The following is a 12,719-nucleotide window of genomic DNA, read 5'->3' as shown; positions in this document are numbered from 1 at the left end:
GGCGCCCATCTAATTGAATCTCTCACAGGCGTCAAGATCCCTGCGCTATAAGGAGGTGGGGCTGGGAGCCGGCCTCTCCACTGGAAGGAGCTGGGGGATCTGACCAGCAGGGCTTCTCTGGGCTGAGCTTGTGCTTTGACCAAGGAGCAGAGGTCCTAGGCTTCCAGGAGTAGGAAGCTGCATTGGCCTCCCCCACTGGTCCCTTGTGGTCAAGGTTTGTAGGAGAAAATCTTCTCTTTCCCTTTCTGTACCCACAACCCCCACTCCTGGGGTACCAGCGCTGCAGACAGTGTGAAAGTTGGAGAGCAAGATGCCCAAGACGTGGCCTTCATCAGCTTCTCAGCAGGCTGCATCACCAGTCTGGGCCACTGCATTCTGTACTACAAAATGGGTTGGGGTTGGCAGTGGGGTCGGAGGGGCCTCTTTGTGGGGTACAGCTGCAGGGTCAGGAGAAGACCCCACAGCTGCTGTGAAGTCACTTGCAGTTTGGCAAGGATTCAGGCAGCTAGTTACAACACAGACAGAATGCCCACCTCACTCAAGCAGCCTGATGCTCTAAGAATCACGGGCAAGAGAGAATTCAGAATAGTGCCGTAGATGGGGAGTGTGGGGGGGGGTGAGGCCCAGAACCTCATTTCTGAAAAATCAAGTGTGGACACCCCACCAATCCCCAAAGGAACAGACTCTAAACATAAAGAATTAGCTAGGACAATAGGAGTTGGTCTGAATCCTTACCAATTTTATATTCCTGAATATCCAAATACATTCTAAACAGAGTGGACGTATACATAAAACACTGGGGAAACAGTCAACCACATAACAAACAGCTTCATGGCCATGTTCTTCTTGCCATTCTATTAATTAGGAGAACACAAGGAACCTACTAGATACATCGGTACAAGAAAACAGGCAACTTCCTGCAAGGCCCGGGAAAGCTCATAGTGGAGGGGAAACATGCAGCCTCTCCCACTGTAAAGAATCAACAGACTCAGTCAGGACATGCCTTTGGCTGGAAATGAGAGCTCAGTGTTGGGGTTGGTGGGGATGTGGGGGCCAGCCACTGGGCTGTGTGCTCACAGCTGGTGAGGGTGTAAATTGGATTAACTTGTAGAAAGCAATTTGGCAACATGTTATCAAGGGCCTTTAAAATGTTTATACCCTTTGATTCAGTAATTCCACTTCTGGGAATCTCCCCTATGAAAATAATCTGAAATGCAGGCAAAGGTTTATGCTCAAAGATATCCTTCAAAGTGTTATTACAAACAGTCTAACAATCCAGTCATTGAATAATGTTTAAATAAATGGTGGTGTGTATCACACAGTATTGAAGCCATTTAAAAAAGTGTTCTTCAGGGGGGATTTTTAAACCCTTGAAAACCATGTGGTGCAGCCTGAATTATTCTAAGCCATATATACACATGACACAATGACGCACATTGACAAAGCACAGACCAAAGAGAGGAAAAAGGAGAACTCTGACATTACGTTTCAAATGAGGGCCGCTGGGTAGCAGGCCCAAGGAACCAGAAAATCACGATGTTCTAGAGATGAAATGTCATCAAACTCTAAGTCCCATGTCATTACTGAAGGGTAGGGTCTACTAACCTTTAATGGAGTGGGGGTAGGCGGATGTGGTAGGCAGTATTGAAGAAACCTCTCATTTTATTTTTCTTTATTGGGGAGAGTAAATATTTATAGTCAACAGTAAAATACAGTGATCTGTACATGGGTAACATTTCTCAGTTTTCCACATAACAATCTAACCCCCTCTAGGTCCTCCTCTGCCAACATGCTCCAGGACCTGAACCCTCCCCCCTACCCCAGAGTCTTTTACTTTGGTGCAATACACCAACTCCAGTCCAAGTTCTGCTTTGTGTTTTCCTTTCTGTTCTTATTTTTCAACTTCTATCTGTGAGTGAGATCATCCTATATTCTTCCTTCTCTTTCTGGATGATCTCACTTAACATGATTCCTTCAAGCTCCATACAAGATGAGGTGAAGAAGGTGAAGTCACCATTTTTAATAGCTGAGTAGTATTCCATTGTGTATATAGACCACAACTTCCTCAGCCACCCATCTGTTGTTGGACACCTGAGTTGCTTCCAGGCTTTGGCTATTACAAATTGTGCTGCTGTGAACATAGGTATACACAGATCTTTATGGATAGGTGTGTTTGGTTCCTTAGGATGTATCCCCAGGAGCAGTGCTATAGATGTCTCTCTGTCTCTCTCCCTGTCTATATCCCTTTTCCTCTCAATTTCTGGCTGTCTCTATCAAATAAATAAAGGTAATTAAAAGAAATAAATAAAAATAAAGTGGTTTAGATACTAGGAGAGTGACGATTCGAATATATTCTCCTTTAAGATGTCTACCTTTGCCGTAGCTATACACGAACACACTCAGTGGACAAAGGGTGCGGCCCTCGAGTACAGCAGATACTAGTCAATACCCATCTCCAGAGGAACCGAGATACCCACCCCCCTGGACATCTTCTCTCACCATCAATGATGTGATGAAATAATTCTTTCTATTCAGGGTTCACAATAGAAACCCCAGATCCCAGCAGGCCAAACATAAGACCACTGCTCAGCTCACTGTCACCAGAAAGTGAGACAGACCCTCAGGGACCAAGATTAGGGGGAGGTGAGGGTGTGTGATAAGGGGAGGGGAGGGGCTGATACCTCTTCCCAGCCTCCAGGCCCCCAGGTGAAACCAGACTGGGATACAGTATCTCAGCCAGGGAGGGAGACATGAGTCGCAGGGCAGAATAATACTGTCCCCACAGCCTCGCTGGGGCCATCCTCAAGGCCCCCACACTGACTGCTGTCTCTGCTCTCTCCAGGCACTTCCCCAGGATCCAAGATGGCCTTGCAGAGCTCCTTCACCTGCCGGAATGGGACAGTCCTCCAGCTTGGGCAGGCCTGCAACTTCCACCAGGACTGCGCCCAGGGAGAGGATGAGGGCCAGCTGTGCAGTGAGTACAGGGTACAGGGAGACCGCCTCGCCCCATCACCCTGAGCGCCAGAGCTGGGACAGCCTCCCTTCCACCCAGCACCATGTGTGGCCTGTCAGTGATTAGGTTCCAAAGCCGTGGTCTTTCAGAGGCTGTGCTGAGGCCTGCTATCAGGAGGCAGCAAGCTCCTCAGAAGCAAAGCAAAAGCAGAGCAAGTGTTGTTCTCGGCCTCCTCTTAACACATACAGAGAACATGCTGAAGAAAGCCCAGCTTTCCAGCACCACACCAGCCCCTTCTGGTCAGACTCTTGTCTCTCATCACCCCACCGATACCGCCCCCCCACCTCCCAATTTCCACAGCAGCTCCCCAGGCCTCAGAGGCTGCCCCAGCCCTGGGTGCTCTTTCCCTTCTCAAGCCACACTTGCTCCTTCAAGAGTCTCAGCAGATCAACTCTCGGAGGGGGGCCACCCTCCTCAGGACACCCCCCTCGAATAGGGAGAGATGCCATAGTACCAAAGCCTCCCCCAGTGCCGTGGAACTCCCATGTCTTAGGCCGAGGGCTCAAATCTGGGCAGCACCCATGGCAAGTCAAGCACTCTACCAAGTTGAGCTGTCTCACTGGCACAGTAACTTCATGTCTCACCATTAAAAATGAGTTTTTAAAATAAAGTTTAAATATAGGGGTCAAAGAAGGGCTGTATAGCACAATGGATAGCACACTGGACTTCTAGAGTAAATATAGGGACCAGGTGGTGATAGAGTACACACGTTACCATGTGAGGACCTGGTCTGAGCCCCTGGTCCCCACTATAGGAGGGAAGTTTGCAAGCTGTGGAGAAGTACTGAAATTCTGTTTCTCCCCCCTCCACCCCCTCCTTCTCTTTCTTCCTCTATCAAAATAGAAAAAAGGAAAGAAATAAAATTACCAGAAGCACACTGGAATCATTGTGCAAACCCTGGTGGGTAAAATATACACATACATACAATTTTGTTTTATTTTAAAAATATTTTGTTTTTATGAGAGATACAAAGAGAAAGGCACAGAGAGAAATATCAGAGCACTGCTCAGCTCTGGCTTATGGTGGTGCTAGGAACTGAACCTAGGACCCCAGGGCCTCAGGCATGAAATTTGTTTTTTTGTTGTTGTTGTTTTTTGCAGAACCATTATGCTGTCTCTCTAAGTTTAAATAAATTTTAAATGATTTACTTTTTTATTATCTTTATTTATTTATTGGGTAAAGACAGTCAGAAACTGAGAGAGAAGGGAGGAATAGAGAGGGTGAGAGATAGACACCTGCAGCCCTGCTTCACCACTTATGAAGCCTTCCCCCTGCAGGTGGGGACTGGGGGCTCGAACCTGGGTCCTTGCGCATTGTAACATGTGTGCTCAACCAGGTGCACCACCACCTGGCCCCTAAATAAAATTTTTAAATGAAGTGGAGATTTTAGCACAGTCATAGGGTTGAGCAGCCATCACCACTACCTCATTATAGTGATTTCTTTAAAATTATTTATTTATGTATGTATGTATTTATTTATTTTGAATAGAGAAATTGAGAATGAGGAGGGAGACAGAGAAGGAGAGAGAGGTACCTGTAGCACTGATTCTCCACGAAGGAACCTCCCCACCCCCCCAAGCTGGGGTCAGGGGCTTGTACCTGGATCTTTGTGCACTGTAGCGCCCCCAGGAAAAAGAACCAGAAGGAAGCCGGGCTGTCACCTTGCCTGGAGCAGGCATTCGGCATGGCTTTCTAGTTCCTTTACCTCTGTGGCATTTCCAGCAGTTCCTCTGAGCTTCAAAGTTCTATTTTTGCCTTTGGAAATTTTTCTAGATTTCCACTTCCCAGCTGGCATGAACCATGCCATGGTTTATAGTGGGGGAAATGAAAGCACAGAGAAGGTGGCTGATTTGTCCAGGGTCATCACACAACATGCCAGTAACAGCCAAGATGAGAGCTTGGAGCCTGTGGGATGTAGCCCATTACTGTGGACTCAGCCCCATCGGCAGCTTGTCCTTAGTGGATGCCCAGGACCATCTCCCAGCTCAAGGGCAGGTGGCTGGGGCTGGGGCTGGGACTGGGGCTGGGGCTGGGGCTGGGGCTGGGGCTGGGGCTGGGGCTGGGGCTGGGGCTGGGGCTGAGGCCTCACCAGCCACTCTTGGGAAAGGTTCTGTCCGGCTATCAGAGTGAGAGCTCGGCCTTGCAGACATCCACACAGAGCTCCAGGCCACCAGAAGCAGTCATAGGAGTACTGTGGTTCAGAGGGGGGCCAGTTTGGGTCTTTGTGACTCTATTTTCTGGCCACACTCAGCCAGTGCCCTTTGCCCAGGTGGCACCATCCTCACTGGAAGTCCTCTGCTTGTCCTTCCATGGTCTCCAAACTGGCTTTGGTTCTGGAAGACACCCCTACGAAGTTAACAACCATAACAACACTGGGCTGCATTCACTGCAGGCTTACTGCAGGCCAGGAACCACTGTAAACTTCAAGGGTTATTTCTTTTTAAAATATATATGGCTGAGGAGATAGCATAATAGTTATGCAAAGGATTTTTCATGCCTGAAGCTCTGAGGTCCCAGGTTCAATCCCCAAAAACCAGAGCTGAGTAGTGCTCTGATCTCTCTCTCTCTGTATCTGTCTCTCTGTCTCTCTGTCCCTCTCTCTTTCTCTTATCTAGCTCTCTTTCATTGAAAAATAATAAATAAAATATTTTTAAATGTTTGGTTTTATGGGGTGGGGGTGGAGGGTGGAGAGAGAGCTCTGTCCTATGGGTGCTCTTCACCTTCGCCCATCTGAAAGATGATCAAACTATTAGCCAGAAAGGCTGAGTGATATCATACCAGGTAAAGCACACATGTTACAGTGTGCAAGGACCTAGGTTCAAGCCCCAGCTCCCACCTTTAGGGTGAAGGTTCATGAGTAGTGCAACAGTGTTACAGGTGTTTTTTCTCTCTCCCCCTCAGTCTCCCTCTCTCTTCTCCCTTTCAAATTCTCTCTGCCTCTATCCAAAATAAAACAATAAAAAAATAACATATATATATATATATATATATATATATATATATATATATATATATGCCAGAGGCAAGGCCATGATTCAAACAGTGTGACCCCTAAGGGTCACTAGTTCTGGATCAGGGTGGTCACCTTAGACCTGCCCTGGGGACTCAGAGGAGAAACAGAGGTTGTATGCTCTCACCTCCCTACAGTCTCCCCAGGAGGAATCCCCATGCTGGAGTTGCCTTCTCAGGGAGACACGGCCCTGAGTGAGGCCTTTCTAGGCAGTGTGGGTGAGTGGGGCCTGGCATGGAGGTGGCAGCATCCCTGCCTTCCACCAAGCCATGACAACCATCAGTCCACTGTCACCCCTCCTCTGAGCCCACACCCCACTCCTGTCTTCCTTCCTCTCCAGCAGCACCCTGCCCCCTCCATCTCCAGCTTCACATCCATCCAGGCAAGATACCCAGGAAGCCTTTGATACCTGCTCACCTGAGCATTGAGCAAGGGCCCAGATTGTGCCCCCCCCAGGTCCTTCCCCAGAGGGCCATTGGCTCCCTGGGTATGGAAGGTAGCTCCCATCCCCTCCAGGCCCTCAATATCTCATCCATTTTGAGGATTGTCTTCTGCAAAGCAGAAACAGTCTTTTTTTTTTTTAAGTTTATTTCTATATTGTAAAATGAAACATGCCAATAGTAAAAATGTTTGGAAAACCTAGAAAAGACCACGGGAGAAAATAACCATCACCCATCACCCTCCCTCTCAAAAACTCAGAGCTCACCATAATATTTGATCTATTTCTTCTAGCATGTTTCCCAGGATGCTGTATTTTCAAGGAAATGTGTGAGGCATATTTATCAAAAATGTGAAGAGAACTGTCAGTCAGGAAGGAGAAGGGGTCTCTACAGCCTGTCTCTTAGGGTTGAGTCGGGGCAGCACTGCCAGATGTGGCGGGTCTGACTGACCAGGCCCAGAGAAGGTGGCCCAGAGCACACACACACCCCAAGCTCTCCAGGGGCTCCTGAATTGCCTGGAAGCTGGTCATGGGCAGATTCTGACCCAGGCATGAGAGGTGGTGGGGGCCTACCAGCCCACACTCCCAACCCTGCCCTTGAGTCACCTGTTTTGTTTTGGTAATTTTTATTATTAGTGATTTAGCAGTGGTTTACAAAATTATAAGGCTTCAGGGGTTTCATTTCACATACACGTGTGTGTGTGTGTGTGTGTGTGTGTGTGTGTGTGTGTGTGCGCGCGCGTGTGTGTAAAGTCACTTCACCCACCTCCAGAGTTCTCTGCCCCTCCACCTGCATAACCACCACAGCTCTCACGGAGTCTGAGGCACAGTTCGAGGGCCATCTCTCTTTGCCAGCTTGTGCGCTTTAGTCTTCTATGCTCCCCATCTGAGCAAAACCACCGGGTGCTTGTCTTTCATCTCTTGTTTCACTCGGCCTGATCGATCATCTCCACTGTCATCTGCTTTGTCCTGGTACAGTCTCGCCGTTTTAAATGGCAGAGCAATGTCCCATGGGATACTCATCCCTTAACTTCTTTATCCAGTCACCTGTGGTTGGGCAGTTAGGTCGCTCCCTTATTTTGTCTACTGTAAATAGTGCAACTATGAACATGGGGATGTTTATGTCCCTTTGATTCAGAGCTTTATGTCCTTTGGATATATGCCTAGGCTGGAGAGACAGCAGAGTGGTTCTGCAAAAGACTTCCATGCCCAAGGCTCCAAGGTCCCAGGTTCAATCCCAGCACCACCATAAGCCACAGCTGACCAGTACTCTGGTATAACAAACCTACACACAAAGTCTATGCCTAGGAGACATATTACTGGACCATGTGATATATATATATTTTGTTGCTTCAAGGGTTATTGCTGGGGCTCAGTGCCTGCATGAGGAGTCCACCACTTCCAGTGGCCTACCCCCCCCCCATTTAAAATTTTATGTTATCCTATTTTATAGGTTAGAGAAAGTGAGAGGGGAGAAGATACAGAGGGAGAAAGATAGACACCTGCAGACATGCCTCACCGCTCATGTAGCTTCCCCCTGCAGGTGGGGAGTAGGAGTTCAAACCTGAGTGCTTGTACTCCCCAGCTAGAACCTCCAGACAAGCTCTTAAGGTCCATTAGCTCCACTCTGCATGCAAAACATGTCCCCACACTCCCATATTTTGCCCTCCAGCAATGCTGGGACTAGACCCTAGCACTGCCCCCTTTTTTTAGACAAGGCCCAAGGCTCTGAAAGAGAACTTACTGACTTGTCCAAGGTGACACCCAGAAAACCCCAAGGATCAGCGGCCTCTCCCCATGCTGAGACATCCCTTGAGTGACCAGTCTCCCCAAAGTCAGACTGAGTTCTCCACCTGCACCTTCAGGGAAAGGCTCAGCCCTGCCCACTCCCTCTGCCGCAATCTTCTGCCATGGTTGCTGTGGAAAGCTTGCTGGCGAAGGATGCATCCTGGAAGGTCACTCCCACCTCCCAGTCAGTTTTTACAGAATACATAGCTGTGATCCCTGGGGGTGGAGGGGAACACAAAAATAAAAGAGAGAGAGACTGCCTCAGCTTTTGGATTTTTAATCAGAGGCACACACGGGACTGAGGGAGCGAGAGGTTTCTTCAGGGGGGGTATAAACAGGAGGAGACACTCAAAGTCAGGACAGCCTGCTTGAATTTACAATCCTTCCTCTGTGGGCAAAGTAGGGCGGGGTGAGTAATAATTCACTAAGGTGCTCTCACAGCCAGGCACTGGCCTTCTTCCTCAGCACTGCTGCTGGGGGCTGGGCTGAGGACAGCGGGAGGGGGCACCCGGGCCTGGCTGGAGCCCACCCCCCCCAGAAGAGGCTCTGCCCACTGCTCTGCAGTAGCTGGCCAAAGACTATGAATGCCCTTTCTCTGTGGCCTGGGCCAGACCCCCAGCTCCCCGGGAATGCCTCCTCCAACATCCTGTGGCCCTTCAGGAAGCCAGTTAGCCCACTCCTGGGCCCTCCTCTCTCCTATTCCTGGGAGCACTCTAGCGTCCCTAGAGATGAGCCAGCCCTCTCCCACGGGGCTAGGGGGAGTCAGGAACAGGCCATGAGGGGCGGCTCTGACGATGGAGTGTTAGACACAGCTGAGCCCACAGAGGCCAGCATCTGAGCAGGAGATGCTGGGCTGGGCTTCAGTAATAAGCACACCCCAGTGTCTGTGACTTCATTAACATGGATAGCACACTGAGGATTGGGGTGCAGATCTCTCTGGAGTCCAGGCAGGCTCCCCTACACGCACATATGCACAGCACCTTCTGCAGGGAAGAGAGAAATGGGGAATCCTTGGGGATTTTCACAGCCTTGATTCAGAAAAGGCACAAGTCCCTTCCCCTCATACTGCATGGGCCAGTCAACCTGGGTGACTTTACCTGGAGCAGGTGGGGCTGAGGAGTCTAGGGCTGCAAGCTGAAGGCAGGCAGGGAGGACTTGAGGGACCCAGCCATCTCCTGGCCCACACCCCACTGGAGCGGCCACCACTGTGGCCAGTATTGGAAAGGATCATAGGAAGGCAGGACATGGTTCTCCTGGAAGGCACAAGCTTGAGCAATTCTGAGGCCCTGGGTTTGAGCCCTGGCACCACATGAGAGCACCCTGAGTAACAGCAGGGGAAGCTTCGTAGATGGTGGAACAGTACCATGGTCTCTCCCTCTCCCCACCTTCTCCCCCTCCCCTGAGTTATAGGCTGGTTTCCTTTGGAGTCACATTCACAGTGGATCAGCATAAAGAATACAGAATTTGGAAACAGAAGATCTGGATTCAGATCCCAGCTGGGTTTCCAGCTGGCTATGACCTTGGTCAGATTACTAGCCATTTCTATGCCTCCATCTTATTATAGAAAACTGGGCTGGCAATGTCCATACCATATTGCTGCTACTGCTGTCTCTGTCTCATTCTTGGGAGTTGTGAGTGCCCTCAGCAGCACACCCAGCCCAGGCACTGGGCTCCCTGCCTGCAGATGGGCATCCTTGAAGCCCCAGGCCACCAACTGCTGCTCCTGTGTCGCTGTGGTCCCGCCTGGCTGGTCTCCCTTGACGCTGGGACACTTTGCCCCCAGAAGTCCTGGAAGTGAGGTGCTGTGTGCTTTTCCAACAGGTAACCTCCCTGATGGTTTTTACTGCAACTTTGAGAACGGTTTCTGCGGCTGGATGCAAGGGCCCCTCTCGCCCCCCATTCCCCGGTGGCAGGTCCGGACCCTAAAGGACGCCCGGTTCCAGAACCACCCAGGTACTGCCATTCCCTTCCCATTCAGTGCCCACCTAGCAGATGGGAGCTCTAGGATGCCACCAAGAGCAGTGCCTCATGCTGCAGTGAAAGGGGGGGGACCTGCCCCAAGCTTGCCCTGTGGCACACAGTTCTGTTCAGACCTCCTGGCTTTGGAATGGTGACATCACAACAGGCGGGCAAGTGACAGCAGCCTTCATAGCACCCACTGAGGAGCCGGAGACCACCCAATCTCCTCAGTCCATGGAGCTGTTAGAGCTGCTTGTGCGTGCACTGGCCCTCACAAGACAGCCCTCGCCATGGGGAGCCCCAGAGCCCCTGCCTCTCTGTTTTAATTGGGAAGCTAATGGGTAGGCCCATTTCCAGTGTTCTGAGAAATCTCCAAATTGTCCTCCACAAGGGTTGAGTCAATTTATACTCCCACCAACAGTGCAGATGTGTCCTTCCACCCACCCACCCACCCACCCCCACAACCTCCCCAGCGCTTGCAGTTCATAGCACAGTTGTAGATGCATGTGTACAGTTACTCATCTCCCCATACATTCTGCAACGGAGTCTCAAGGTTCTCTCGTCCCCTCCCTCCTCCTCCATTCCCAGAGTCCTTTGCTTTGGCACAATACACTGTGCCATGTCTATGTTTTGCTTTGTGTTTTGCTTCTCTGTCCTTATTTCTTAAGTGCCACCTGTAAGTGAGATCATTCAGCATTTATTTGCCCTTCTTTTTTTGGCTTATTTCATTTAACATGATTCCTTTGAGTTCCAGCCAAGATGAAGCAAAGGAGATGACTTCATCATTTTAACAGCTGAGTAGTAGTCCATTGTGTATATATATCAGAGGCAGCCTTGAGGCCTTTTCCCTCCCTGTTATCACCCAGCTTCTAGAACCTTCCTTCAGTCTGGGTCGCGTGCTTCCTACCCTGGGTGCTCTACTCTCAGCCCACCTAAATATGTCACTGGCAGGAACTCCGGACCAGGCAGAGCTGAGATTGGGAGCAGAGAGCACAGTGACCACAATCTGGCCAGGGTGCTGGGCCCCTAGAGCCCTGGGCTCCCTCCGACAATCCCTCCCACCATCTCCTACCCAGGGCTCTGAGCCAGGGAAGTCTGGCCCACAAAAAGGAGAGGTGCGGAGGGCAGGACCAGAAGCAGAGTGAGGTGGAAGTCAAGAGTCTAGTCCAGCGGCCACCTTGGGGCTCAGTGACACCGGTATCTGGCTGAAGGACAGGTTGGCCAGGCCATTTCAGTGGACACCTGTACACACCCAGCTCCTATTGCCCGGCTGTGTGTCAGGGACCCTCCAGGTGGTGCGGGAGAATGCCTGACTCTTCCCTCTCTGCCCTAGGCCACGTCCTACTGCTCAACACGAACGATGTCCCTACTTTCAAAAGGGCCACGGTGACCAGCGTGACTTTCCCCGCGCCCATGAGGAACTCTCCATGTGAGGCAAGTCTGTCTGTTTCTGAGTTTCTCCTCCCTGCCCTCCCCAGTGCTTTGGGGTGAGCAGGGTGGCCTGGGGAGGGGGGGGCTTGTTCCCTGGGAGCGGGGTGGGGCAGCAGGTCTATTTTGCCTGCTTCTGGGTGGCTGGATGAAGCCCTGTCTATCTGCAAAGGCTTGTCCTTGAAACCCCCCCACTCAGCCATGTGGCCTGTGTACAATTAGGCCTTGATTTAAGCAAACCGAGAAAATGTTCCCCTGGTGTGACCACAGGAAAGGGGGAACAGTGATTGACAAGGCTTTCTCCAGGATTTCTTGTAAAAAAAAAAAATATCAAACTCTCACAATACTTTTCCACTTTTATAGAGCACCAGAAATTTGGTTTACATAAATTCCACTAAGACGGCAGTAGAATTTGAAAAGATACAAGCCAAATGGCTCCTATAGCCATTACCCCTGTAGTCTGAGGACTGGGGGGGGTGGGGGATGGGTGCTCCCTTTCTCAGCATTAGATCATATGGTCTAGGGACCAAGAAATGTGCTTTGCTGCTAACATGGCCCAGGGATTAAACTCAGGGACTCTGGAATCAAGAGCCCAAGCCTGGCCCCACCTCTGACTGGTTATACATTTGTTTGGGTAATTAATAACCTTGTGAGGTCTCCCATTCCTCACCTGAAAGAAGCAGACAGTCAGGCTGCCCATCCAGCACTGGAGACTCCTCACAGGTAATGGGCACATCTTAGTGTGTGTGTGTGTGTGTGTGTGTGTGTGTGTGTGTGTGTGTGTGTGTGTGTGTGTGTGTTTCCCTGGGCTCAGTCCCAGGACCATGTGGGACCACTGTGGACAGCACTGGTGCAGCTCCATGGGTGGTGGAGCAGTGTCTTGGGGCCTCCCCCTCCTCCCTTTCTGTTGCCTCTCCCTCTGCCCTCTCTCCCTCTCTCTAAGTATGTAGAGTGGAGAGGACTGGACTGGGGAGGTCACTGGTGCTGTCTGTGCCAGAGACCCTGGATTCATCCCAGCACATTAGAAGGGAGATTGTGAGCTGGGGAGTTGTCCCCTCTGCCAAGGTATGAGACAAGCACAC

General features: G+C 50.5%; 1 protein-coding gene across 1 annotated transcript in view; it reads left to right on the top strand.

Annotated features, from left to right (window-relative positions):
• The window catches only part of ALK (ALK receptor tyrosine kinase), a 739,964-nt gene that overhangs the window by 653,297 nt on the left and 73,948 nt on the right, over positions 1–12,719 (top strand). Inside the window, exons 6-8 of the mRNA XM_060188423.1 lie at positions 2,843–2,974; positions 10,072–10,203; positions 11,543–11,643. Of these exons, the coding sequence (XP_060044406.1) occupies positions 2,843–2,974; positions 10,072–10,203; positions 11,543–11,643 (365 nt within the window). The remainder of the gene's footprint in view (positions 1–2,842; positions 2,975–10,071; positions 10,204–11,542; positions 11,644–12,719) is intronic.

Source organism: Erinaceus europaeus, chromosome 3 (assembly GCF_950295315.1).
Source record: "Erinaceus europaeus chromosome 3, mEriEur2.1, whole genome shotgun sequence".
In the NCBI taxonomy this organism is placed as follows: domain Eukaryota; kingdom Metazoa; phylum Chordata; class Mammalia; order Eulipotyphla; family Erinaceidae; genus Erinaceus; species Erinaceus europaeus.
Note: the sequence above shows the minus strand (reverse complement) of the source record. Positions and strands in the feature narration are given on the sequence as shown.